General features: G+C 53.1%; 2 protein-coding genes across 2 annotated transcripts; one reads left to right on the top strand and one right to left on the bottom strand.

Moving 5' to 3' along the window:
* The first annotated feature begins 46 nt into the window (after positions 1–46).
* SELENOT (selenoprotein T) lies at positions 47–6,225 on the top strand. The gene is made up of 6 exons (XM_054282458.1): positions 47–210; positions 1,365–1,475; positions 2,530–2,656; positions 3,895–3,982; positions 4,696–4,847; positions 5,502–6,225. Exons 1-5 carry the CDS (start codon positions 47–49, stop codon positions 4,818–4,820), a joined length of 615 nt encoding a protein of 204 aa, XP_054138433.1. The 3' UTR covers positions 4,821–4,847; positions 5,502–6,225.
* An 824-nt stretch (positions 6,226–7,049) lies between these two features.
* Positions 7,050–12,523, bottom strand: ERICH6 (glutamate rich 6). The gene is made up of 9 exons (XM_054282896.1): positions 12,293–12,523; positions 11,438–11,536; positions 11,205–11,362; positions 10,156–10,220; positions 8,928–9,382; positions 8,713–8,798; positions 8,217–8,369; positions 7,721–7,946; positions 7,050–7,321 (listed from the first exon to the last, which is right to left on the bottom strand). Exons 1-9 carry the CDS (start codon positions 12,521–12,523, stop codon positions 7,055–7,057), a joined length of 1,740 nt encoding a protein of 579 aa, XP_054138871.1. The 3' UTR covers positions 7,050–7,054.
* Positions 12,524–12,895: the final 372 nt, after the last annotated feature.

Raw genomic sequence — 12,895 nt, 5'->3', positions numbered from 1 at the left:
TGGCGAGGCGGCGCGCGCGCGGTGCCTCAGCGGCGGCGGCGGCGAGATGCGAGCGGCGGGGCTGCGGCGGCTGCTGCTGCTGCTGCTGCTGGCGGGGCTGGCGGCGGCACCGGGCGGCGGCGGCGCCGCGGCGGCGGAGCAGGGCGGGCTGCCGGCGAAGAAGCTGCGCATGGCCTACGCCACCGGGCCGCTGCTCAAGTTTCAGATCTGGTGAGGGGCGCCCGCCAAGATGGCGGCGGCCAAAATGGCGGCGTCCGCCGGGCCGTCGCCTCTCCCTCCCTCGTTCCTTTTTCTTCCCTTCTTTTCCCTCAGCGCTCCGGCGGCCTCGTTCGCTCTTGTCCGTGGAGGGGCCTCCCCCAGGGCCAGGGGCCGCCTCGCCTCAGGCGACCTGTCGGGGTGCTCGACCTTGTTGGAGCGTGGGAGGCGGCACCGGGCCGCGGGCGGCGGCTCTTTCAGTGGGTCCCGCTCTGCGGCCACCCGCCATAAAATCGCGCTTTTCGGGCCCTTTAATGCCGTGTATGGCGTTGTGCTGGTGCGGAACTAGCGTTTGGGAGGAACCGATGTCTTAGTAATGGCTGTAATTTAGTGTGTTGGTGCAGTGCCCGTATTGCAGTCGGTGCGTTCGGGCACCTTTGCACCATTCCGGCGGTGTTGCCGATGGTGTCAGCAGCCCCGGAGCAGCACGGAGCCCGTTGGCAGGGCGAAAAAAGCTCCGCAGGCCCGGAGCACTCGTCACTCCGGTTCCCGGCCCTCGGGGCGCGCAGGGCCCGGTGGGGGCCGGAGCCGAGGCTGGGCGGGCCCTGCGGGTCCTCGAGGCACCGCAGAAGCGCTCAGCGGAAAGTGCCGCGTTCGGGCTCTTCGGCCGTTTACCGCAGTTTTATAGAGGCGGCTGCCGAAAGGCGAGGCAGAGGACAGCTCGGGAATATTTAATTTTTAACTCCTGCACTTCCCGTGTCGTGCTGACATAGAGATGGCGCTGGGAGAGACATTGCCTGTCTGGACAGTCCCAGAGAGGGATTTGGACGGCTCTGTGTGAAGACTTTTTCAGCACAGAGCAAGGGATTGCTCACATTGACTTCCTAAATTAATCGTAACTTAACAGATTTTTACAGGGAAAGCGAGTGATTTGATGCTTAAGTGGGTATTTCCAGAGCTCTGTGTCTGTGCTGGGATGTGGAGCAAATCAGTGTTACACCCAGGGTTTACCTGTTGGGATTTGTGATGTGTAATTTCACTGCAGATGAGGTTTTCTCTGTGCCATAAAAAATGTGAGTTCTGTTTTAGCTTGGCGGGGTTCTGAGGAGGGCGAGTGCTGCTGAGCAGCGCGGCCCTGGCGCTGAGGTGACTGTGCTGTCTGTGTTCAGTGTCTCCTGAGGCTACAGGCGGGTGTTTGAGGAGTACATGCGGGTCATCAGCCAGCGGTACCCAGACATCCGAATCGAAGGGGAGAACTACCTTCCTCAACCTATCTATAGGTGAGCGTGTGCCTCATGCTGTGTGCTCTCTGTCTGCTTTCCACTGCTAACCACATGCACTTACACTGCAGTAATACTGAAAATGTCAACTTGAGGGGATTTTTCACTGCGATTGCATACAGGGATGCTTGTATGGTTTTCTTGTGTGTGATTTTCTGCCTTCCAGGTAGCTGCCTTAGTTTTCCATACAAGTATCGCTGTCTGTATATCTGTACAATGAGGCCTGTCATATCCAACCTAAAATAAATTACATAACTTGTTTTTGAAATAGTGAATTTTCCTAGCTTTTCTTCATGCTGTATGTGGACATAAATTCAGTTTGTTGCTCAGGCTTATGCACTTAGTGACAAATGCCTGTAATGGATTCAAGGACACAGAGGAAGGGAAAGTTCAGTGTTAACATCTGAATCAGGGAGAGCTCACCTCAGGTTAGGGGCTGCCGGAATGGCCTTTGCTGCAGCTGTGGGGGGAAAGCCCAAAGAAATTCTGAAGAAGGCAGAAAGGTGTCATTGCTGTTACTTAAAGCAGTGTGCCCACGCTGGAGAGTGATGCCATAGTTACAGGGTGGCTCCTGGAGCGCTCGTTGGCCCGATTTCTGGCAGGGTGGTGGTGGTGGGAGGCTGCGGGGCGCAGTGCCTCCGTGTGGGCTGGCTCTGGGGAGTTGCACATCACTGGGAAATGCTCCACAGGAAGGGTGCCCGTCAGTGTAATATGGAACAGCTTTAAAAACTGAATCTGTTACCCAGGCATAAAGGCAAAGTCCTATTTGAAGTCTGCTGAGGAGCAAAGAATCTCTCTGTGGTTTACAGGAAGGTAGCTTTCTGGGGTGCTGTGCAGAAGCAGGGCCTTATTGGAGGTGTTGTTATGTGTGTTGCTTTTTTGTTTTGTTGGTTTGACTTGGTTTGGGGTTTTTTTACAGCGAAATAAACCTTGGAAAGTTTTGTACTTCCCTGAAACATTTGATTGTTCTGTCTCCTAGTGATGTAAATTATAGTTGTGGATGGTGAAGTAGGAACTGAACCTTTCAGTCACTGGTGTGTGTTGTCTCCAACAGGCACATAGCATCCTTCCTGTCTGTCTTCAAACTAGTATTAATTGGCTTAATCATCGTTGGCAAGGACCCGTTTGCTTTCTTTGGCATGCAAGCTCCAAGCATCTGGCAGTGGGGCCAGGAAAACAAGGTAAAGGACGTACTTCTTTTAATCTGAAAAAGCAGCTTCAAAGTTACTTCATGAGGGTGTGCTCTGGGTCCCTCAGTTCTGACTGATTTACCTTTCATATGCTGCAGCCTTTTGGTAGAATAATTCTTACCAATTGTGCTTTATGCTTTTGACAAAGCCAGATGTGCTTCTGTGATCTCTTTCCAAGCTGCTGCTACTGCAGAGGGGCAGCTGAGGTTAAAGTGCTGACAAAGACAATAAAAGAGTTCTTTATTTTTTAGGGCTCAAGAAGAACATTTCAAGCCAATATTGTTGATGTTAAAATTACCGTTTCCCTTCTCTGTTGTCTCGTAATGGTTTTGCAGTTGATGCTTCCATCAGACTCCTGATAGATTAGGCAGCAATTAGAAGGGCGTTAGAGAAATGAAGTTGAAATGTTGTGGGTGTTTTTGGAGAGCAGACTGGCATGACATTGTGGGAGAATATTCCCATGCCTCAGTACTGATGATGCCAGTAGATTCAGAGTTTTGTACTCTGATTTAGAGTAATCTTGTTCCAGATTTATTCCACTAAACTAAACTAATTTACAGACCTTCATGCTGAGCTGCCCAGTGCCCTGGGTCTTTCACTGGCCAGTTTGCATGCCCAGAAGCTGTAATATTTCCATTTGAATTAAATGGGCCAACTGCATGCCTGGCTGGACTGGCTGCAGTGCGTGGCTGCTGTCCCTGTGCCTGGTTCTGTGGTGTTGCAGTGACTTGTGTGAGTGTGCCTGTGAACTGGAAAAGGAAATTAGAGAGATGCTGGTGGTGAGGGAGGAGCTGCGCTGCTGAAGATGCTGTCCTTTCCTCCTTAGTCACCCATGCACAGAGAAAATTCCAGATGAAGGCTTGGAGGCGTGCAGGAGGGTCCTGTGCACGTGACTTGCCTTGCTCTGCTGTTTGTGGCTGGGCCCTTGGCTCTGTGCTGTGGAGATGGCTGTGTCTGGGGACAGGGGAGTTCCCGTGTCACACTGCCAGCCCCTGCAGCTGCCTGTGCTGGCTCCAGAGGGGTGCAGAGGGCTGCGAGCTGGCTGGGGTTGGAGCTGGTTTGTGCTTTTCTGGGGAAGGCAAGGTGCAGTTTGTAAAAGGAGGAAGGGGAGGTGTCTGTAGATGGGAACATTCCTTGAGCAATGACAGAGGGAGTTCAGAGGCAGCTGTGGACAACAGCAGGTGTGCCTGACGTGGCTGAGGTCTGTGTGGGTCTCTGTTCCCTTCCAGGTGTACGCCTGCATGATGGTCTTCTTCCTGAGCAACATGATTGAGAACCAGTGCATGTCCACTGGGGCTTTTGAAATCACTTTGAATGGTGAGCTGACACTTTGTTTGAGGGGTGTCACATATGTGAGGGCTGTGGGGTGTGGAGAATGAGGCATGATGTCAATAAATTTATGTCCCAAATGTGATATGTGGAAATTGCCATCCATTTGGATCTTCAGGTGTTGCCTATCAGAATAAATCATGAAAATCATAGAAGTCTTATAAAGCAATTTATACAGATGTCAGATATTCTAGAACAGGTCTGTAAAAACTTTCTCAGGGATATTTGGTGCCTTGAAATAACTGTGTTATATTCTTTCTTTGTGTGTGATGGGCATTAAATAAGAAACCATCAGCTAGGGGCATGTACTTTCCAATTAGATGCTTTCCCTGTCTGTTCTGCAGCATGCTTTAGCTTTGGAATCCTAAAGAATCCATTGCTATTGCCGGATTATCGGTACTGATGGACGACAGTACTGATTTTTCAGGTAGAGGGGAATGTCAGTGGATGTTCTGCACCTCTCCATCAATATGATACACTTCTAAATGGAAGCATTAGACACTCTGCTCTCCTGGTTGGGCTAGGATTCAGCATAGCCAGAGGTTGGAAGCATTGTTGATTCAGATGCTTTCCTCAACATAGATCAGTACCAGCTCAGACAGTTTCCTGGCGCTTTTCAATTCCATGTTTACAGCAGCTCTGCCTATTTTCTCATGCTCCCAGTGTAACGGTGCTTCTCTCCCGTGTGTGTTCTGCACTAGATGTCCCAGTGTGGTCTAAGCTGGAGTCTGGCCACCTCCCCTCCATGCAGCAGCTTGTACAGATCCTTGATAACGAGATGAAGCTCAATGTGCACATGGAGTCAATGCCCCATCATCGATCATAGCCCCATCGATCAGCACTGAAACTTCTCGTAAGTCTCCTCCAGTGCGTTTGCCCACATAAGACGGGCACACTGGAGACTGGATTTTAGGATTGTGTGTTTGTTCAGTTAAATGTTTTCCTGGAGAAGCAGCTCCCATGATGTTAAACTGCCACGTGTGGTGTCACAGAGGCTGTTTGGGTGGGAGGTTTTGGGATGTGGCTCATTCTACCTGTCTCAGAGCAGGAAGCTGGCATTCCATGAGGCAGGAGAATGTGTGTTACTACAGGCAGAAAGCCTAATATCAGTGAAACTGTGGTGCAGGCCTAATGTCAGTGAAACTGCTTTGTGCATTACAATAGTCTCTGTCCCGGGGCTTGAGGTCTCCCTGGCTTTTAACGCAGTTGAATTCCAGAGCCTTGGGGAACAGGATGCTGTCTATTCCTTGCTTAACCCTGGAGAGCAGAACAATGTCATGCTCTGGTGTCCTGCCCTGTTCCTCTGCAAAAGCTCCACGGCTTTTGGTAGCGTGGAGTTCACATCCTGTAGGTACTTCATGACCAAGCGCTTGCACGTCCCTGTGTCACCTGTGGCTTTCGAAAGGCATGGCTCACGATTGCCCATCCTGGGGCTGGCTCAGTGCAGGTGTGCTGCGGTGCTGCAGGGCTCCTGCTGCAGGGCTGTAACCCAGGTGTCTCTCCACAGGCATTGCGTGGTGGTTCCCGGGCCGCGTGGTGCAGACCCATGAAGGCCTGCACTGAAGACAGCTGCTGTTGGTGCAGGCTGGATGCCTCTCTTGCAGCCACGTTGTGCCTCCTGGACAAACACTCAATGAGCCCTGTTTCAGTGCTGGCCAGTCCACACTGCACAGCCACGAGTGCAATAATACTGTATAGTTTTTTTAAGACTTCATTCGACCAGTTCATAGATCAGCAATGCAGGCATTACTAATGGTAACTTATTTTATATTCATGTTTCACACTATGGCAGATTGAGTTGATACCTAATTTTTCCTTGGAAAAAGAGAAGTTTGTTTAATCTGTTGTATTTTATATGAATTTATGTTCTTTTTGTAGTTTAAAATGAAGTTATAGGAGTGTCTGATATTGTCCTAAACTGTTGAGTAATTGATAGCTGTCTATCAAATCTCTTTAATGTGGTTAAAACAGGTTTGTATATTTTTCAAAATCTATGGCAGAGTCGAACAGTGCATTATATACTGAATTATATAAGCAAAATTATATGCAGAATTGTTACATCACTTGGTGACTTCAGTGAAAATTAAGATCAGCTGCTCTTTAATCATGTGGACCAGCTCCAGCAGTTCTTCCTTGGCCATTTGAGAGATGAGCTGGGCCATCCTGCTGTCCTGAACAGAACCCAAGAACATTAATTGAAATAAAGAGTTCCCATTTCCTGTGTGAAGTACCTTGTTTGTCACCGATGGACATTCTTGGAACTGCAATGGAAAAACTGCATAAAAAGCCAACTTTCCAAAGTTACTGACCTTGTATTTGTCATGTGTAAGCCCCTAAGAACCTCCAGTGTGGGGAGGGGCACATGGGGCACGGTCTTATCCTTCAGGCACCTGCCACAGTTCAGGTGTGGCCTCCGTGGGGGAAGCTGGCCAGGTGAACCCCTGGTCTCAGAGGCAGCTCTGAGAGGCTGACTGCGGCACCACGAGCCTCTAAACACCCGCTGACAGCTCTGTTTGCAGTGCTTGAACCAGGGCCCGTCCCAGGCTGCAGCTGCTGCTCCCTGGGCCGAGCACAGGTGATTGCCTTGGGCACTCTGAGGGCATTTGTCGCTCTCTGTGCAGGGAACCACCTTGCCTTGTACCTGCAGCTGGCTGAGCTGCCGTGGGCGTGGGCACCAGGAACACCTGGGGCTTCCTGCCGATTCCACCTTCTTGTCAGGAGCGGCAGAGCAGTGCCCGTGTAGCTGTGCCTTTGTGCCTGCCCGAGGGCTGAGGGGAGTGCTCAGCTGGGGCTGCAGACAGAAGGGAGCCTGCTCAGGAGCAGTGCTCTGCTGTGGAGCACGGGATTGCCTGAGCAAAGCCCTCCTGTGCCTCCATGACCAAGGTGCTGTCACTGCGGGCTGCTACCGCCTGCCCTGGGCAAGACCCATTTGGGGCTGTGTGGATCAGCCCTGGACTGCCCTTTGCTCTGCACCAGGGCAGGCAGGGCTGGAGGGGAAACCTTGCTGAGCACATGCAGGTGCCACAGTGTCAGGGACACCTCACACCACACACACACTGGTCAGAACTGCTGGGCATTTACTATCGCCTTGATGGAGTTGGCCAGCTCATCGCTTATGTCAGCAGTGACGCAGAGCTCCAGGATCTTCACAGCCTGGCTGATGAGGTACATGGGAGGCTGCATTTTGTTCCACTGCTCACTGGAGGGGAAGGTGAGGCAGCCCCGCATCCTGTCGAAGAGCTGCAGGATCTTCACGCGGAAGGCGAGCAGCAGCAGCTCATCCTCACCCAGCCGGGCTGGAGGAGGCAGCTGGCTGTCAGTGCTGACCTGCAGAACAGAGGACACGTGTCAGCAGAGCCACCCGAGCTGGGCATGGGGCTTCGTCTCCAGCAGACAAACCTGCCCCGGGGACAGGAGCCTGCGGAGGAAAGGAGCTGCTGTGCACCCTGCCCACATGGATCAGAGCCAGGGTGACCTTGGGGATGTTGCCAGGCATCTGCCTGGGAGTGGAGTCCCACACTGTGGCCCCTTGCAGAGAGCTGGGGCTGGCAAGTGTCCCATCTCCATGGGAGTGGCAGGAATATGTGCATCTCCACAGCTTTCTTTTTGGGGACGGAGCATGGGACAACATAGGGAGCATCGCCACAGGATAAGCACAGAGGGAGGGGAGCTTCCCTGGCTGCCCCGCTCCCGCTGTGGGGAGTGGCTCAGCACAGGAACAATTACCTGCACTTTGGTTCCCATGTTGAGTTTTGCTTGTCGCCCCATGGCGAGGAAGGAGACGAAGATCTTGTCCTGGGCCAGGATCCTGACCCCCACGTAGTGGTTCAGTGAGATGAAAATGGGGCTCAGTGGGACCTGGGGCTCTGGTAACAAGTTTGGCCACATCCACCTTCTTACCCTGTTGCCTGCTTGGTCCAAATACTGCCCACCCTGCGTACTCATATTTATCCTAAAGAAAGGGAAATGGAAGCTCTGAACCCTGTAAGTTCTTGTGGCAGAAGGTCTCTTACTCCTCTGAGGGATGGGACAGAGGCACAGCAGGGGCAGGGTCTGTTCCCCACCTCTCAAGGCACAGCTGGGTGGCCTTGCTGCTCTGGGGGCACCTGAAGCAGGGCCTATGAGCTGCTGAATTTGTCTATTTTTGGATACTGTTAAAAATAGCCTTTATGGCCTTTGGGATGTCAATGCACAGAGGAGACAGCAAAGCTGCTGAACGCACCACTCATCTCCGGAAGGGTAATAGCATGTGCTCCTGCCATCAGACTGAAACAGTGCTCGGATTTTGGCTGTCCTTGGCTCGTCTTCCTGTACTATGCACATCAGCTGGTCTGTGGCCTGTGCAATGATGATGGCCAGGTTTCCAGATGGATAGCTGCCGCTAGGTAAGGTGTTTGTAACCCCCTGCTTTGCTTGGTTGATCTGTTATTACACACTAAATACTTCTGGGTACTACTTTGGAGTGTAAAAACTGATATATTACCCAGAGCACGGTGTTAAAAGTGTGCTGCTTCCTTGGACTGGGTCTTGGAAGCTAGTGCTCATTGGAGCTGGCTGTTCTTTGAAACCTCAGCTTGGGAGCTGTGTCAAGTTTCACTGCTGCTGCTCCTCAGAGCAAGTGGGATCGATGAGCTGGGTTGTAATAAAGCAGACTGGGACACACTTAAATTAGCAACAGCCCTGGACTAAGGCAGGCAAGTGAACCCTGTAAAGGATACAATAACTGCGATGTTCCGTCTGGGAGCATGGTAAGGAATTTCTTTCCATTTTTGTAGTACTTCTGCACCAGTTTACCCTTCCCCACCTAAGATTGGAAGGATAAAACGGATGAGAGCGGTCTGGCACAGCTGCCCTGTGAAAATGGGCACTGCCAGGCTCTGCCAGCGCTGACATGTCCAAGGTGCTCCCGTCGCTGTCGGCCGCGGGTACCTGCCTTCTTCCCCAGAAGACTGAATTCGTAGCAGAGGACGCTGCGGGACACGGGCTTCTTGTCGTGCTTGGGCTCTTTCTTGGACTCACGCTCCTCTTCGGGCTGGGACTTGGGTTCGTTCTCCAGCTCGGGCTCGTTCTCCAGCTCGGGCTCCTCCTCAGGCCAAAGCTCCAGCTCAGACTCCTCCTCGGGCTGGGGCTCTTCCTCAGGCTCCTCCTCGGGCCGGGGTTCCAGTTCAGGTTTCTCCTTAGGCTGGAATTCCAGTTCAGGCTCCTCTTTGGGCTGGGATTCTAGTTCAGGCTTCTCGTCATCGGGCCAGGGCTCGGGTCCGAGCTTGTGCTTCTCCTTGGCCCAGGGCTGGTGCTTGGCTGCGCTTGCAGGAGGCGCCGGTGTCCCGCCTTTGGGAGACGTGCGTTCCTGGGAAGGCTTGTGGGAAGCGGATCCAGCCTGCTGCAACCCTGCAGGGCACAGGGAGGGCTCTGTGCAGCAGAGAGGGTCGGCAGCGCCCACCGCGGGGCTGCCCGACACCGCTGCTGTAACTGGGGGAGTGGGAGTTCCTGGCTGAAACACTCCCTCCTCACAGTCTGTCTCGGGCTATTTTCTAACAAGGGCAGTCCAAAGTGCTCAGCTATTTCAGAGCACGGGATTATGATAAAAGATAGCATTTTTTTCAGTTACATATATACACACATTTGTGTAAAGAGCAACTTTTTGGGATAACATTTGGCTCCGCACACTGGAACTGACTGTTTGAGATCCCAGTGCTGCAGAAGCCTCACTGCCCTGCCATCCTCTCTGAAAACATGCCCATATTGAAAACCTGGTTCACCTGTCAAAACTCCTCTATCCAAAGGCTGCTCAGTCATCTACAGCCTGGGCTAGGAATTGGTGGAATAACCACCTGATCGGGCAAAATATGGCCAAGACTCATTTTGGCAGTTCCTATTTCCTAAGGGCTTGGCTTTGCCAGCTTAGCTGCTCAGGTCAGGTTCTGTGCATCTCAGCTGGAAACATCACAGATACATATTGAAAATCATGACAAATTCTGTGCAAAGATGTGCCTCCTCTTGTGCTCATGTATGAGGGATGATTTGTATCTAATTTACTGAGATTGCATGTCTGACAATGAATGAACATGTCGCTGTATAAAATCCCCAAGTTGGAAACCAGCAATTCCACTGAATGCACTGTTGAGATAAATAGACAAATCCATAAGGAAATACCAGCTCACCTTTAGTGGCACTCAGCCTTAAAGACTGGTCAGCCAACTCTCTAGCCAGGTGTCTCTTCTGCTGCCTGGAAAATAGAAGTGTTGTTGACACCTCACGTATCATGTTTAGAAAGCTGCAAGTAGTGGATACCCCTGCTTTAGGAACACAATTTCTGAATCTGTTTTTCTCCCTGCTCACAATTCCAAGTAATAAGCAGCAGAATGTCACCAAAATACTCATACCTCAACAGAAAGGAATTGTGCCCACACAGATTCCAGTGAACAGACTGCCACTGCAGTGGCATCAGCTCTGCTGGAAGGAGAGCTGAATACTGTAATGGGGTTTGGATCAGTATTTCATGTGAAAGAGAAGGACATATGCCACAAGATCAAGAAAACAGCTCATCTCCAAGAATATTTTCACTATTGTGTAGCTTCCTATGAATCTGACAGTGGCTTGGTGTGTGCTCTGTACATAGTAGGAGGCACTTGCACCCTCAGACTGTGAAGGATTTTTGAGGAGACCAACAGTTTACTTCCGGGTGTACTGGTTTAGTTTTCCTTTTCCTTTAGGGAAAAGGAAAACTAAACTAGTACACCTGTGGCTTAGACTTTCCCTGGAGGCTTAAACTCTTGCACAAGCTTTGGGTCTCCTGCTAAACAGCCTGAGAACGTGCAGAGTTCTTGTGTGTGACTCTGGAAACTGTAATCCAAACACAGTTTATAGATCAAAACAGAAATACAAACACCAGCTTTATTTCAGTGCCAGAGGTAGAAGCTACACCCAAATACTGTCCCTTCCCACAGCTGTGGGTTTTTTTGGCTCTACCTGTCTCTAGATAGTTCATCTGTCAGGATTGGAATTAACATTTCACTCAGCACATGCCTTGCCACCTCCTTGTGCAGCCTGGCAATAGAGGAGCCAGGAGGGACCGGAGAGAATCAGGACTGGTGCCTAAAGCAAAGGTTTCTCTTCTTTCGTTCCTCTCCCTGCAGTTTCTTAACGCTCTTTTCCCCCTCAAACTCCCTGTTGTTCATTACACAGACCCGATCCCCAGTCCTCCCAGTACCTCTGGCTGTCTTGCTCCTTTGACAGCAGCAGGTTGGCTTCAGAGCTGAGGGATTCCTGGGTGCTGACAGCTCTGGGAAGGCTGCTGGCATCCTCGAGCCTCTTCTTCTCCTTCATGATGAACTCATAGAGCTCCCGGCTGCGCTTGCAGCAGAATTTCTAGAGGTGAGAGAGCAGAGCCGTGAGCGTGGCTGTTCCCCAGCAAACCCCTGCTCATCCTCCCTGCCAGCTTACGTCCTCCTGGTCCTCGGAGAGAGGCACATCCTGGGAGAAGGGGAACGGCCTCAGCAGGTTGCCACAGTACTCGCAGGTTGGCTCAGCATCCTCCTCTGCCTGCAGCGATGGTGAGGGGATGAGGGGCACCAGCGCCCAGATCCCCGGTTAGCACGGTGAAAATGCAACACATGTGACAAAGCACCTAAGGGCACTCACAACAGATCCACGTCTGGGAAATCTTGGAATGACTCAAAACATTAGGTTCAGGAAACCACCAAAGAGAATAGCAGATGTATTATAAATAAATCAATAGATGCCCCCAAACGAAGGGAATGATTGGTATTTGTGAGTTCTGCTCCTTCCCAGGGAAGCTGAGAGCACAGAACACTGGAGCTGAGGATTTGAGTGCATTACAGAGAGAAAAACTCCAGTTGTGGGAGTTTCTGAGGAAGCACCAGCAGACTTGGTGATACAGAGCTGGTCACATCTGACCAGATGCAAACCAGGCTGACAGCAGGTTGTGCTTTGAGGACGAGTACTGATGTCCTGAAACAAAATTGCTCCCCACCTCATGCCTTGAGTTAACTCTTTGGTAACTTTGCTCTGCTACGGGGAACTCTGTGCCCTGCTTGTATTAGGTGGCTGTATCTATTTATATACATTTTTTGTCTGATTCTGCTGGGAAATTCTCAACAGAGGATGCAGCGGGGGTGGGTGCATAGCCTCTTGCTGCCCAGGCTGTTCCAACAGCCTCGCAGAAGAAAAACCTGTCATGAAGGGGCTCCTTTGCGGGCTCGGCAAAGGGCGTCGGTTCCCTGTTTTCCACGTGGAACCGTGTGCATGAAGCAGCGGGGAGCGCCCACCCCAACTGACCTCGTGGTGTACGTTTGTCTCTGAGGACTCGGGTCTGTAGGCCAGGAGGGTGGGCAGGACCGTGGGGGAGGGGGTCGGCTGCGGGCCGGCCGGGGGTGTCCCGGGGGGTGTCGCGCACAGCGGCTCTGCCAGGGGCTCCGCGCCCTCCTCGGGGGCCGGGGGCCAGCGGGGCCCGCCCGCCGCATCGTCCGCCCCTGCGCTGGGCTCCGCGGCCCGGCCCGGCCCGTCCATGCCCGGCCCGCTGCGCCGCCGTCTCCAGGGCGACGCGGGGGGCGCGGGGCACGCCGGGACCGCGCGGGGCGGCTCCGCCCCAGCCCCGGCCCCGGCCCCGGCCCAATCCCCGCCCGGCCCCGGCCGGTGCTCGGCCCCGCCCCAGCCCCGGCCCCGGCCCAATCCCCGCCCGGCCCCGGCCGGTGCTCGGCCCCGCCCCAGCCCCGGCCCCGGCCCAATCCCCGCCCGGCCCCGGCCGGTGCTCGGCCCCGCCCCAGCCCCGGCCCCGGCCCAATCCCCGCCCGGTGCCCGGCCCCGCCGCTCCGCCCGGTGCCCGGCTCTGGCCGGGCCGCCGCTGCCCCGCGGCGCTGCTCCTCCGGGCGGCAGCTGCGG

The sequence above is a fragment of the Melozone crissalis genome, unplaced genomic scaffold (assembly GCF_028551555.1).
Source record: "Melozone crissalis strain CALT ecotype California unplaced genomic scaffold, PUWL_Pcris_2 ptg000034l_1, whole genome shotgun sequence".
NCBI lineage: Eukaryota > Metazoa > Chordata > Aves > Passeriformes > Passerellidae > Melozone > Melozone crissalis.
Note: the sequence above shows the minus strand (reverse complement) of the source record. Positions and strands in the feature narration are given on the sequence as shown.